The sequence below is a fragment of the Anabrus simplex genome, chromosome 1, assembly GCF_040414725.1.
Source record: "Anabrus simplex isolate iqAnaSimp1 chromosome 1, ASM4041472v1, whole genome shotgun sequence".
Taxonomy (NCBI): domain Eukaryota; kingdom Metazoa; phylum Arthropoda; class Insecta; order Orthoptera; family Tettigoniidae; genus Anabrus; species Anabrus simplex.
This window is the reverse complement of record NC_090265.1, coordinates 893,080,661-893,095,911: the sequence shown is the minus strand read 5'-3', so window position 1 is coordinate 893,095,911 and position 15,251 is coordinate 893,080,661. Positions and strand designations below refer to the sequence as shown.

Sequence of the window (15,251 nt, the reverse complement as noted above, 5' to 3'; positions counted from 1 at the left end):
GATTGGTAAGTTGCAATCTGTTGGAAAAACTAACCTATATCGTCTAGTAGGTACCTTGTTCATTATGGCTTCGGTAATTAGAAATCTTTCTTCTGACAACTCTAAAAGGTCGTTATTTCTTAGTATGGGTCGTCCTTTGCCTTCTTCAGTTTATAAATAGTCCTCATACAGCAGTAAAGCTTCAAACTTACGTCTTCTACATGTCTCCATTTTGAAATTTTAGCAACTGTTAAGAGGTTTAACACAGGGGTGCTGCTAGGTTAATTTAACACAAGATTTAACAATTGTTAGAGTTAACAATTCTTGATGAGACGACCATTTTGCTAAATTGTGTGTTAAGTCTCCTTAACAGCAGTGTTAACACTTAACATTCGTTGAAGAAACCGGGCCTAAGAGTAATTTATAGTCGAAGAGTCTGAAAACAATATTTAATAATCCACTGGTCCGAAACAAAAAGCATCAACTAACAGTTCAATATTATACATTTTGTATTAGAAAGAAAGTGACCTGCATTAGTAGGTGTTGTTACCTTTATGAGCCCCAGCACGAAAGGTTTCCATATTTGGTCCCTTGCATTTTTCACACCCTTGAATACTCTCCTCTGATCTTCAAAAACATTACATACACCTTTCACTGTACATACAAAACATAAAATGCACACATGTCGAAAAAAGTGTAAAGTGGTTCCAAATCCCTATTGGATAGTTTTTAATTGGATATCTTTCTCCTACAAAAAGTCTTTTGGAGGTTTTGCTGTAATTTACATGAGGGTGCCATCAGTAGTAAGAAATATTATTTTTTGCCTACTCTAACATATGCAGTTTTCTGGATATCCAAGATTTAAGTTTTGATCTTCCACTGAACTACCATGCACAAATGAAATAACACACACCATCCACTGCAGACCTTATTTTTCTACATTCAAACACCAAGTTTATAGAATTATGTTCAACCATTTGTTTATAGCTAAAATTGTATAATACCCATAGCACAAGAACTATATTTTCTATAATTTTTTATGTAAAATCTGTCAATAGATGCAATATTAACAAAGATATTTGAGACCTAAGCTACCCATTCAGCTAATGCTAATGAAATATAGCCTAAAACCACCCCAAGTGTATCTGGACTACAAATAAAATATTTGTTATTGTGTTCTTTGTCAGGTCGGGCCGTATCATTGTACTACATACATTATACTAAGTTTGCTGACATTTCAAAACAATAACAGTATTCCTTATCAAGGCAACTGAAATACCCCTCAATCTCCCCAGGCAGCTAAAATAGACTAAGAAGCTGGTCTCTGTGCCTTACATGTACTGTATTTGGACCCCCTCCCCAGGTTTGCACGAGTCCCAAGGACATCTTTGGAGCATGTGGAATGTGGCTCTTGCCTGATGATCAGATGAGAACATTCTGTGACTGTTTTGCAACTGGGAGAGTTCCTGTTTTTTCATATTCTGTCCTGCATATTGGTGATTTGTGAACAATATATATACAAAATATACCTTCTTTCCAATTCATGTTGTTTGGATGTATCATTTTTACAGCCTCTAGCATTTTTCTTTTGTGATTCCAGGGCACAGTACTGTACTCTTCTTTCCCTCCTCCTGTAGCTTCTGAAACTGTCTCTCTCCAACTCAATTTTAAGTTGTAATCTTTGTACATAATTTTCGTATGCTCACTTACTTTGCATACAATGTTGTGGATTAACTGGCCAATGGCCTCCCAGATTAAGAAAGCACAAAATAACTACTCTCATCAACACTTCGTAAAGAACGCCATAGAGACGTTTTCACTGCAACCGTGCGGTGCAGACTGGAAATGCCAGAGGGGTTAAAGAACAGCCACCCAGCCTCCTCCACTACATGCATGGCTAATTCTCATGTAAAACACTCTCAAGAAAATCAGGCTATAATATTTTCAGAACAAAACAAGCATGTGACTGAATTTGGAGGCTTGAGAAGAAAGACTTTGTTAAAAGACTGATGAAAGGTCAAACAACAAGAGACAGAGGAAAATATAGAAGGGCACTATAAACCACCCAACTGAGTTACAGAAGTACATATAAGTAGTGCATCAATCTGCAGACAGGTTTAGTGACAGTGAGGAGTAAAATCATTTTGACTACCAAATGAAAAGAAAGAAAGAAAGAAAGAAAGAAAGAAAGAAAGAAAGAAAGAAAGAAATTTCAACCAGATTTTATTTTTGTATGTTTCCAATAAATTCACAGTAGTACCCCATTTATACGGATCCTGTTAATCTGGATATCTGGTTTATCCAGACTGATTAACGTTGATAATTTTACTATATTAAACTCACTTTTAAAAATAATCATTTTAAATTTACGATGAATGACCTTAAAAATGTATGATTTCAATTACAATAATAAAATTCTTTAAGAATACTCTGAAATATTGAGAAATGATTTTCATTTATAAAGAATTATTTTAGAATGGGAGATTTTTGTTGTGTTGTCAATAAAATCCTTTTGATGTAAAACTATCATTTTAAGAAGGCTACTTTGTTATGTTTATATATATGAAAAATAGACATGAGTATGTGAATGTAAATATAATATGAAACAAATTATTTTCTTTTGGGGGAAACTCTTTTGAGACAATACGTCTTTGTCAGTGCAGATGTTCTATTCGTGAATGCAAGACCTCCCCTTTCCTACTGCTTTATTACTTGGTATGATTTACAGTACTGTAATCAAAATTGAATTTACTCTGTATATATTGTATTTACATTTACTATTGTATTACTATACTGTTAATAACATTGTAATAGTATGTAAAACAGGCAGTGAAATATACATAGAGCATGTTATACTGTGAATGAATTTTCCGGATTTTTGGTAATCAGTATCGGGCCTGGTCCTGTTTGAGATAGAAAAATGGGGGTTCTACTGTAATAGCAGAGATTTACCTTGAAAAATAGAATTTACTCTAACCTGTACCCTTTCACTGTGATAGAACATGGATTGTCAGGAGTTTATAGTACAATATCTCACAACCACCATCACACTTGTAACACCCAAACCATACACAAGTGATGTAATACTTAAAAGTTTTTATTTCTGCTACAGTGATCAAGCACGTAAATATAAAATTAATATTTACATGTGCACACTGCAACAGTAACACCAGTGCCAAGAAATGTGAAATAACAGCCATCATAAACATACTCTTCACATGTACATCTTATCTCAAAATAAAAATAATTAAAGTCTATATTTAACTACCAGCTTTCTCAATACATATTTTACAACATATTAGTTAAAAAAGAAGACAGTTCTGTATAACAAACAAAACAATATCATATTCACAAGATTCTTCCTCAATATTTACAATGATGTAAGATGTACAGAAATACAAAAGAAGGGAATGAAGCACAGATGAAAGAAGCAGGTCTTGCTTTGATATCACAGCACCATCACTGCTTCATCAACAACAGAAACTTACAAGTCGTCCAAAACAAATTCCAAAAGGCAGTGCGACAGGTATAAGGTCTTGTAACAGAACACTAGTCTAAAAATTCACGGGTTTCCCGAAGTATGCAGCTATACTGGCTTCTCTAAGTGCTTCCGAACACGTCTGTAACAGAAGAGATAAGAATCAGTATATAATAATATACACATTAATGTACACTTTCTGATTATTTCCCTTGTTTGTGACATAAAAATCATTAACAAAGACTAAAATACAAGACTGTAAAAAAATCAACAACTACTAAATTGTGTATAACCTGCTCGGTAAAACAAAAATCTTTGAGGATTTGCATATTGAAGTTTGGTCCAAATTTGTTACCATAAGCACTGAATCTTGTACATCTACCTACCTGAGACCCTCTTATCAAATGTTATTTGGGTTAAGTCTAGTGATCTATTGATTGCTCTGTAATCATGCCATGGCTGGTTAGGGATCCTGGGTTAATACACTGCACCAAAATTTTCCATATGAAACTTAAATTGTTGTGATGACTGGCAATTCTTACAGCTTCCCACATGATCGTTACAATACTACAATGCTACCAATAGCTTTAGTAGTTGAACGATAGTGTAATGATAGCTCAAACATTTCTGAAATTTCAGGGAAGAAGAGAGGGCTGTCATATGTCCAGGTCAAAGAAAAAAATGTTGAGCTAGTGAGAGAACATGCAGTGGAGAGAGAGAGAGAGAGAGAGAGAGAGAGATAGATAGAGAGATAATTAGTAAATATGCTGTAATGGTAAAGAGTGTTTGCTGATTGTTCTGTACTGCCAGCTGCACATATTTTGAAGGCACTCTAGAGAACCTTCTACTTTAAGGATGACCCTGTTTACTTATTACAGAACTTCGTCATTCTCAATGTAAATACACCATAAACTAAATCATGTAACATGACAATAATGTTACTTTAACCAATACATCGCACTGCATGTTTCTTTGACCTTATCATTACAAACAACCCCAATGAAGTACTGACTCATGGACAGATCCCTGCAGTTAGACTATTAAATAAAGATTAAATCTATGTGGCTTATTCACTGAAATGCTCAAAATATGGCCTAACAACATTCATTTCCGAGACATGAAGGGTGTAAACAGTGAAATTCTCTTTGAGGACGCTGCAAATATATGTGCTTTAATACCCAGAAATTTGGGTTTGAGCCCCCTGGCTGTGATGATGTGCAGTCTGTGATCCTCATTTGTGTGCACCATCTCTAGTCAAAGAGTTAGTGATCACTTGACTCACAGGTGAAGACCACCACTGAAGTGTATGTGCTTCTGTGCCTACTGTTATGACTGAATGTCGTGCATTATTTAGCGAGATGATGAAGTAAGAAGAGTAGGGAAAATGTGAAAGCCAGTGTCAGCAAATAGCCTACTTCTCCCAAACACCTTCAAGGGGTTTGCTCCCAATCCAATGGACAAATCACTATCAACAGTGTCAAATGCACTCATGAGCTCTGCAGAGAGGTTTGGAATTGAACACAGCTTTTGGCATGCAATCTAGTGATAAGAAATTGTATATCACCACCTTTCCTACTCTGGTGGCCAACATTCTGAGAGTGAGCATTTTCTTCACCAATGGATTCAAACAAGCTGACCATGGTGTCACATCATAAAGACGCTTAAAAGATCATGGCTACCAGGCAGGAGACACTGTAAATATCTCATGACATAATAAACAAGATTTAAATTATGTAAATGGTACAGAACAGATTCTAGCTCAACTGAATAAATGCACTCCAAAATGTACTGCCTGTGCAACCCATCCTGGTGCTGCATGGATGACACGAGAAATATCAACCTGATGACAGAGAGATATGAAACCTGCAAATGGTTCACAAAACCATACTAATTATGGGTTTACGCAGGGCTAGATAAATCAAAAAGAAAGGAGCCAGCAATATTTCTCAGAAGCCACTCATCAAAAATAAAATTCACTTGCTTACCTCTATAGTATTAATCAGTTTGATATCATCACCTTCAGCCTTCCCCCCCCCCCTCCTAATCTCTCTATATCCCTTAGAAAATACCAGTGCTTGCTGACTTTATTGGTTCAAAATCTTCTAGGCTTCGGCCATTCATATTGATCATCATTAGTGATTTATGCCATCTGTTTGCAGTAAAGATCTAAACATATTTTCCAGTACATTCCAAGTACTAAACCCCCATGCTAATGAAGCTGTTGATGTTTATACAACTATAACAATACTGATGAGTTTCCTTAGAAAACAAAATTTTTAATTCATTCATAAATTTTAGGCACCAATCCAGAGCAAAGGTATGGAAAATAATGCAACAGAAAGGATTTGGAAATCAAATGATATGTGGAAGCAATGTACAAAAATTATTGCAGCGATGACCAGGCGCACATGGTGATAACAGAATAATTTTGGAATGAAACAACACGACAGGGAACTGTGCTTTAACCACTCTTGTTCATAATGGTTATGGATGAAGTTGTGAAGGAGACTACAGTAAAATATGATGACAGGGAGCTGAAGGTAATGCTGTTTGCAGATGACATTGTGGTGTGGGGAGAAAACAGAGAAGTAGTACAAGAGCAACTTAACATGTTGAGTGAGATTACTGAAAATTATGGAATGAAAATTAGCAAGGAAAAGAGAAAACAATTTGCTGACTAGAGGAAAATTGGAAGGCATATACACAAATAAAGGAACAAAACCCTGAAATTGAGGAGATCATCAAGTACTTGGGAAGTGAACTGATGCAGGGCAGGACATGGAGATTAGTAAAAGGATTCAAGAGGGAAATGCATTTTACCAGTGTGTGAGAAACTTGGTGTGGAGGAAGGAAATATCAATGAAGTGTAAAGAGGTGAAATATGAGATGTACTACTGGCCAATATTGACATATGAAGTGGAGACTTGGACAATGACAAAAAATACAATAAAATCCATACAAGTGAAATTAAATTTTTAAGAAGTATGACAGAAAAGATAAGAAAAGACAGAGTAAGAAATGGGGGCATCAGGAAGGAGATTGGAGTGCAAAAGCTTTACGGCAGAAGACAGAATGAAGAGGGATGAACTGAGATGGTTTGGACATGTTAAGAGGATGGAAGAGGGAAGGATGCTGAAGCAGATGATGGAAACTGAGATAGAAGGAGGGAGGACAAGACTAGGTGGTTCAAAACAATCAAGAACAGTATAATCAGAGAAAACATGGACAGAAACACAGTTAAGGAGGAATGATGGTGGTTGGATAGAGGAAGATGGAAAGGAGCCATAAACATCTAAAACTGGCAGGAGCTGGATGAGGGAAAAGGATTATGATGGTGGTGGTGGTGGTGGTGGTGATGAATCCAGAAAAGCATTGCTTTTGGTAACTGATAATTGAAGTTCCACTATAATATAAAAATAAGTATAATGTATTGTGTAAACAGTTTGAGGAAAAAGACTAATTAAAAGCATCTGTAAACACTGCTTTGCACTTACTGTTCTACTGGTAATATGTTCCAGAATGACAATCTACAATTTCAATTTTAAGTTATCTTGGCTTATCTTATGAAATTGCATTGCGTTTCACTTGTAAGCTATAGTGGGATTCTCTCTCTCTTCAGTAACCAGCAGTAATCTGCCAGAATGTTCTTGTTCCATTTCCCTTGATATCTGTATTCCATTTTCTTTAGATCATGGTGGAATCTTTCTCCTTGCTGTCCACTCAGCATTCCTAGGTTCTCAGGGACATAGTCCAGATGTGAATGTAACACGTGAATCTTTAAGCTCATACTGCAGCCTAAATCTTGGAAAGAAACAAGCGTTATCTCCACCATTAATTTGTAGTCAGGACCCTTTGTGATGCTGAGAAAGTTTTAAACAACATTCCGGAATGCTTTCCATGCCAATTGTACAACTGCGTCAATAAAGTCTTCAAAATTAGCATCAGAAATAAGTCTTCTGATATCTGGACCTGTGAATATACCCCCTTTGATTGAGGCATTACTGATGCTTGGGAATTGATGACACAAGTACTGAAAAGATTCACCTTCTTTATTTATAGCCTTAAAAAGTTGCTTCCTAAGCCCTAGTTCAATATGAAGTGGAGGTACAGTATATTAAGACTTGTCAACAACACTTTTTTTGTTTTGTTTTGTTTTATGTTTTACGAGCCTACAATCCACTGTCTACGTAGCCATTCCTTTTGTGATGTGATGTGACCTTGCTCGACTGTCCTACTCACAAAGAAAGCATAGGTGCTTTGTGTAACCTACTTGTAGACCTAATATAATACCTATCACTTCAATGATGATGATGTTTAAAGGGGTCTAACATCTACGTCATCGGCCCATAATGGTACGAAATGTAATGACAATTTAAAAGTCCAAAACCCTCCACTAACCAGAATTCAAAATGTGAGGACAAAGAATGAATGGATGGATATGAAGTTAAAACAATCAGTTGATCCGACCCGCAATGCCCCACATTCCCAGAAACTAACGTTAAACAATAGTATTACTGAACAAGGGATTGCTTCTAAAGCACAATACTGAACTGATGATGCTTGTGGTCTAAAGGGGTCCAAAATCCATATCGGCCCCTCATAATGGTACTTAGAGCTAGGAAAGTAGAACCATGGCATTTTGACATGTTGCAGTACCAATCAAAAGTAGCGTAGACTTGCGGTATTCCACACATTATGGTACTACTCACAGGTAATGTAATGCGCACATGTAACACAGACGTATGATGTTTCTCACACTGCAGCACCATTTACAGATAACGCAAACCTATGGTGTTCATCACATAAGTGTACTAACCACAGGGCTACACGGACTCGTACTATCCCGTGGTGTTCCTCATGTAGTGGGTACTAATCATAGGCAAGGCAGAACAATGGCGTTGCTCATATAGTGGTACTATTCACAGGTATTGTAAAAGCCAAAAGCACACACGGTTGCTACTAATCACAAACCTATATTATGTACCTAACATAGTGGTACTACATGCAATTAAAAGCGACCCATGGTGTTCCCCGCGTGCTGGTACTAATTACAAGTAGTCTTATGGTTCTAATTCAATCATCCCTTCAATCGTCTCTTACGACAGGTAGGGGATACCGTGGGTGTATTCTTCGTCTGTGTCCCCCACACACAGGGGGTACCTATCACTTTAAAGTCACCACACACTTGCCACTTGTGTTCTTGGTACATTATTTTACACAGCACCATCTCCAAATTTCCATATGTTTCTCACATAATTGAATGTGCAACAGAAACTGACATACCGTAAGTTTGCTTTTGCTGTGAAGAAGGACGTACTTTACACCACGCTTGGAGGCATCAATAAAATATCTCCAGCGGGTACGATAATACTATGGTACTCCTAGTTTCAGCATAATCTCCGGAATGTTGTTGCAGTAAACGAAAGTTCTCTATGCAGAAAGGAAGGGTGGAAATTCTTCTTTGCAATGTCTGTAACAACAGTACCTCGTCTCTATTGCCAATATATTCCTTTCGCGGAGTCCAGACCCAAGTATCTCAGTAGAACAAAGTCATTTAATGCACTTTGCTTCAAAAGTTTGGGTTGATTTTCAGCACCTTCTAGCAAGAAAGTACAGTGGGACGTAGAGCCAGGCATTTCAACAGCAGATTCAGAAGCAGAACAACTGCTAAATCAGGGCATGGGAAATAGCTAAACCTGCAGATGAAATATAGCTTGAATACACAATCGTACTTTTGTTCCTGCTGTTAAATCCTTTTACATTCACAGAACAGAAGTAGCAGTATGTACTGTGGTCTGTAGGTTGTCACCACACCATTGGAATTCAGAATGGTAGTGCTGTTTGCTCACCATTCACCTACTGCTGTAACTGCTCTATACAGGTCCTACAAGCCTTATGTGGTGCCCACACGGCCTGTCTTGGTCTTCCAGTTTGACGTGAAGTACGCATAATAGGCATGTCATACAAACTCTTATTTCGTGCTGCTGTTTTATCAACACAAAACTTTCACACTCACAGCAGAATGTGCCTGGACTGTTCTTACAGCCATGACATGGCATGTTGATGTAAGGTCAACAAAAAGATTAACACAGTCTGTCGCCCACTCCTGAAAACAAAAATCTCTTTTCACTAGCAACCAAAGTACGACACAAGATGGTGGTGCACAAAGCACTGCAATAGAATGATGCGACTCAACAAAACCTGCAGTGGCCTCCACGGTATGCACTAGCCTTGCATCTTGGGTGGTGTGCTAAGTCCCAACTGACGAGCCTAACTTAGCACACGAGGGCGAAACGCAGGCAACCAAGAATGAGTTAGCTGGAAAATTTATAATGTCCAATAACGGACCATTATATTGGTATTATAAATTTACTCATTCGGGACAAATATTTTAGGTTCCCTATGGGAATCAACATCTACATCATTTGATGGCCAGGCAGGCATCTATTTTTGGAAATGAGACATAGCTCTCATAGTGCATTGGCACTGCTGGTGGCTTCAAATAGCCTATGCAGTGGCCTCCACGGTATGCACTAGCCTTGCATCTTGGGTGGTGTGCTAAGTCCCAACTGACGAGCCTAACTTAGCACACGAGGGCGAAACGCAGGCAACCAAGAATGAGTTAGCTGGAAAATTTATAATGTCCAATAACGGACCATTATATTGGTATTATAAATTTACTCATTCGGGACAAATATTTTAGGTTCCCTATGGGAATCAACATCTACATCATTTGATGGCCAGGCAGGCATCTATTTTTGGAAATGAGACATAGCTCTCATAGTGCACTGGCACTGCTGGTGGCTTCAAATAGCCTATGCAGTGGCCTCCACGGTATGCACTAGCCTTGCGTCTTGGGTGGTGTGCTAAGTCCCAACTGACAAGCCTAACTTAGCACACGAGGGCGAAATGCAGGCAACCAAGAATGAGTTAGCTGGAAAATTTATAATGTCCAATAACGGACCATTATATTGGTATCAACAAAACCTGCCATTATTGTCAGCTCTAGGTTGTGAGCATGATTATACAAGGTTGTCAGACGGCTGCATGAAATCGCATTAATAAATGAATCCGGAAATCTTATTTAAAGCAACCCTTTACTAAAAACATAATGAGTGCAGTAGTGCATGTGGATATCATCATCATCAATATCCCACTCCAGTCGCCCACGTGTGGTTAACAAGCCTCCTTCACTCCTTTCTGTCCTTCCACTTTTCCTGCTCCATTACTTCCGCCACACCCAATCCAGCTTCTCTAATGTCCTTCCAAATCTGATCCATCCACCTTCCTCTCGGTCTTCCAACTCGTCTCTTTCCCTTAACTTCTCTTTCCAATTCCCTTCTGGCTACCCGTTCCTTTCCTATTCTTTTTACATGTCCGAACCATCTCAGTCTTGCTTTCTGTATCTTCTGTACTAACGATTCTATATTGAGCTCTTTTCTGATTTTAAAATTTTGAATTCAATCTCTTCTTGTCGTTTTAATTCTTAAAAATTTCATTTCTACTGCTTGGATCTTGCTATCTTGTCTCTTATTAGTTACCAGCGTTTCTAGTCCGCATCTTACAATTGGTATGAAATACTGTTTATATAATGTTAATTTTGTTCTTTTGGGTACTTTGTCATCCCATATAAGCTCTCTGACTTGATGATAAAATGTTGTACCTTCACCTAGTCTATTATTAACACTTTCAACACTACCACATTTTAGCATGGATCCTGGCTGTGAACTGGGTCTTTTTGCTAATTTTTAACATGTTATTATGGAACAGCGAAACATATTACATGCCTGATTTTTGTACCGTATGAAGGTGTCAATCATTCAAAATGAAGATGTTAATCAACAAGTGAATATCTGAAGTAATTTAATTATACTAGTCTTATAAAAAACATGAAAAAATAGCATGGAATTTTTTTTTACATTGAGGTTATACCAATAAGCTTGCTCAAACAATAAAAAATAATCATTTAATGCAACTACTTAGGCCACAAATAAACACAAATGCAGTGGAATAAAATATTTACTTATTTAGGAATAGTTTGTTTTCATATGGTAGTCCTGAAAACACTGGACTATACACAGTCCTACTTTGCACTCCTTGCACCACCAGCTACTCTCTTTTCTGAGGCGCTTACCACTTTCCTTCTTGCCCCTGTCTGAGCATACCTTGCAATAACAAGTAGCATTCACTTTCTTGTTCGCTGGAGGAACCTTTTCTGGAAAATGGCGAGCAAAAGTTCTGTCAACACTGGGGGAGGGAGTAGGTTCCAGCCTTGAGATGTCTCCTCCTCCTCTAGCTGCTAACTGCGAACTGATCACTCTCATGTAGTCCACAAGAGATATCTTTGATTTTGAGATCTCTTTATATAGAATGAAACCATTCACAACAGACATAAGAACAAATGGAAGAAGAGCTTTTTCCACCATTTCATTGTCTTCCATGCAAATGGGTAATAACTGTTCAGGTGATCTGCTCTATCAACACTAGTTTTATTTATACTGTAATCGATGACGTCAGACTTTAGTTTCTGTACGACACCACCCTTCAATCTACCAGAAACAAGTGTAGTGGAAGCCTTATGTTTTGTTGAAAGGCATAAAACATCCCGCTTGCTCTTCCACTTCACACCAAGAAGGTGCCCTTTCCTCAAAAATATCATCTCATCCTTCTTCAATTTCTTTGTCTTGAACGTTGGTGGTAAACCCTTCCTGTTTTTCATGACAGTTCCAACAGCCAGTGTTTTCTTTTGCCACAGCATATTCAGTAGGGAGGGGCTAGTATAGTACCTGTCCATATAAATACAGTGGCCCTTACTGAAAAACTGTGAGCATAATCTATCTACAAGAGCCTGAATGCTGTTGTCAACGTTCCCTGTGGATCCCGTATATACTTCACAATTCAGTACGTAGCCTGTTGCTGCATCGCAAAGTACATACATTTTCATACCGTACATATTGGGCTTATTCTTCGTATAAACCCTAAACCCTACTCCACCACGGAAGGGACATATAGCCTCATCTATTGGTAGGTTCTCATACGGCTGAAAACTGGCAATGCATTTGTGCACAAAAAAAAAAATCAAAGAAAGGCCGAGTTTATGTAGTGGGTCATGATTAGGTTCCCCCTTCTTGATGAAGGTGGCATTGTCATTTAGGTGGAACATAAATAAAATTCCAGCAAATCTATCACGACTCAACAATCGACTGGCAAATCCTGTCTGATAAAAGGGATCAGTAGACCAATAATCACTAAGTTTGGGTAGATTCACCACACACATATGCAAAATTGTTGCAAAAAAACAATAAATTTTGTGAAGTTTTACTGCAGACCACCGGTGCCACATGGAATTTTCCTTCAGTTTGCCCTGACGTTTTATTGCCACAACTGTCCTACCTGCATATCTGTTAGTTTCCGTTTTTATATTTTTGATCACATCGTCACTAAAAAAATTACTGAAACAATCCATTTCGTCACTCCCCGCGCAAAACTGAGTAGAACCAGATGCCGACTGGAAGACAGGTAGCTGAGGTTGGTCATCTGTTTCTGACCATTCATCATCAGGTTCAGATGATCTAGCAGATGTTCCCGGCACAGGTGAATCATTAGCCTGCGTCTCTTCATCTAAACGAAAAAAGTAAACCCAAATTTCTGTAGCCGAAGTGTTTCTATCGTTTGTATTCAGAGTAAAATAATACAGCTAAACACATAAGTTTCAAAGTGACGTAATAAATAAAAATCTTACCTGAACTATCGCTTGATACGTTAAACGGTTCGTAAGCAGGGTCGTCATCACTTTCAACCATCTCTGAACCCGCTTCTCCTGATAAAATATCCAAAATATCACTATAATTGAGCCGGCGTGAAGACATGTTTACACAGTAACACAGCTGACAGCGTGACAGATTTGGCGATTATGCACGCTTGATTTTTTCTGTTGCCGATATTTATGCACCCAGTCATTATACTGCATGCGATCAATCATCTTCGGTATCGCTTTCTCGCTATGCCCATTAGCGAGCTCAATCATCAACATTGGAAGGCAATGTCGGAGTCGATTATTAATACCTGTCGACTGCTCTTCCGCAAGGAAAATGAGAGAGGAGACCATGTTTTCGTAATGAATGCGTAAATAACGTGTCCGATAGCAGTTGTTAACTCGTTAAAAATAAAGGCTGAAGTAAGCGATCTCTTAATTTTAATGGTATACTGTATACTGAAATTAATTAAGAATGTGATACCCCTCAAGATATGGCAGGGTACATTAATGATTTCAGAGGATAGTTTATATCTTCTCGCGTCTAGTTAAATTTCGGAAAGCTATTCCCATGTCAATTTTTAGCGAGGAGGTTATCATTTCTTTACATGCATTTCAAATAGGTTTTCATGATACATATACGGCTAGGTTAAGGCGGGTACTCACTAGGAGGCTGCAACATGCAACGCAACGGTTGCTGCAACCATATTTTTCTAATGAGTACGCCTTGAGCTTCGTTGCTCCAACCGTTCGCAGTAAGACGCGCTGTGATCCATCCGGTTGTTGGTATTCCGGCGAACACAAAGCGGCGCGAAGTGTGTTAGTTGACGTGTTCCAGGCACATTTCGTAGTCAGGACGGGTAGAGGTCATGGAGTGGACTGAGGAATCCTGTCTAAATTTAATAGAATTATATCGCAATTTTACATTATAATGGGACCCTTCAGTGAAGTGCCAAAAGATTTCAATATCAATGACGTCTCATACAAAAAAAATTTAAAATTAAATGAAATAAAATTAAAAGAACCTTATCTCTATGTGATCTTTTAATTCGCTGAAGATTGCTTGACACATTTGTGATACAAATTTACTTATGACTACTGGGCGAGCTAGCCGTTCTTGCATCCGGGAGACAGTCGGTTTGAACCCCACTGTCGGCAGCCCTGAAGATGGTTTTCCGTGGTTTCCCATTTTCACACCAGGCAAATGCTGGGGCTATACCTTAATTAAGGCCACGGCTGCTTCCTTTCAACTCCTAGCCCTTTCCTATCCTCCATCTCCATAAAACCTATCTGTGTCGGTGTGACGTAAAGCAAAAAAACTCATGACTTGCTTGGATATTCTGAAGAGATACTGCAAGTTGGTGAAGCTGCCACTGGTGGCTAAAAATCTCAAAGTAAGTGCCAATTTATCTTGAACAGATGTAGCTCTTCTAAATTTTGTGTCCCTTGTTTTTATTTTTGGTTCAACCAAATTTAATAAATACTCGAAATCGGTCGGTGGTATACGAGTGAAATTCTTAAAATATCCACTTATTTCTTGTGATTTCAAATCCAGAAACAAATTGGAATTAGCTTTATCTTTGTAAAAGTCACCTTGCCACCAACGAGGGATGTTTATAGTCCTCGATTAGGTAATGCAGCAGAATACACAGCACTTATGACGAGTATACTGGACGACATTGTTGCATGTGTCACAACGAACGCTGCAGAACTACTGATGTTCGCATTGAGGTTTGACGAACGTACACATTATACAAGTTTGCAGCAACCGTTGTGTTGCATGCTGTAGTCTCCTAGTGAGTACCCGCCTTTAGGTGGCGCTGTTTGAAGAAGAAAACTGAAATGTTTGCTACAGAAGCCTCTGAAGTGATACCGCATTTCTCCGAATCCAAGAAGACGTATTTTTCTCAGAATCTCATGTGAAAAAATCAAGGATCGTTTTGCAGTCGCGGCCTGACAGAAATGAACACCACTGGCAACTACCACAGTAACCATGCTGTTTCTTTTCACCCCCCCGCGCACGCACACAAAACTCGTTGA

At 38.3% G+C, this 15,251-nt stretch overlaps 1 protein-coding gene across 1 annotated transcript in view; it reads right to left on the bottom strand.

Annotated features, from left to right (window-relative positions):
- Positions 1 to 2,185: 2,185 nt before the first annotated feature.
- The window catches only part of LOC136857712 (dihydrolipoyl dehydrogenase, mitochondrial), a 132,937-nt gene continuing 119,871 nt past the window's right edge, over positions 2,186 to 15,251 (bottom strand). The window contains exon 12 of the mRNA XM_067136584.2: positions 2,186 to 3,599. Coding sequence (XP_066992685.1) covers positions 3,534 to 3,599 — 66 coding nt within the window. The 3' untranslated portion in view covers positions 2,186 to 3,533. The remainder of the gene's footprint in view (positions 3,600 to 15,251) is intronic.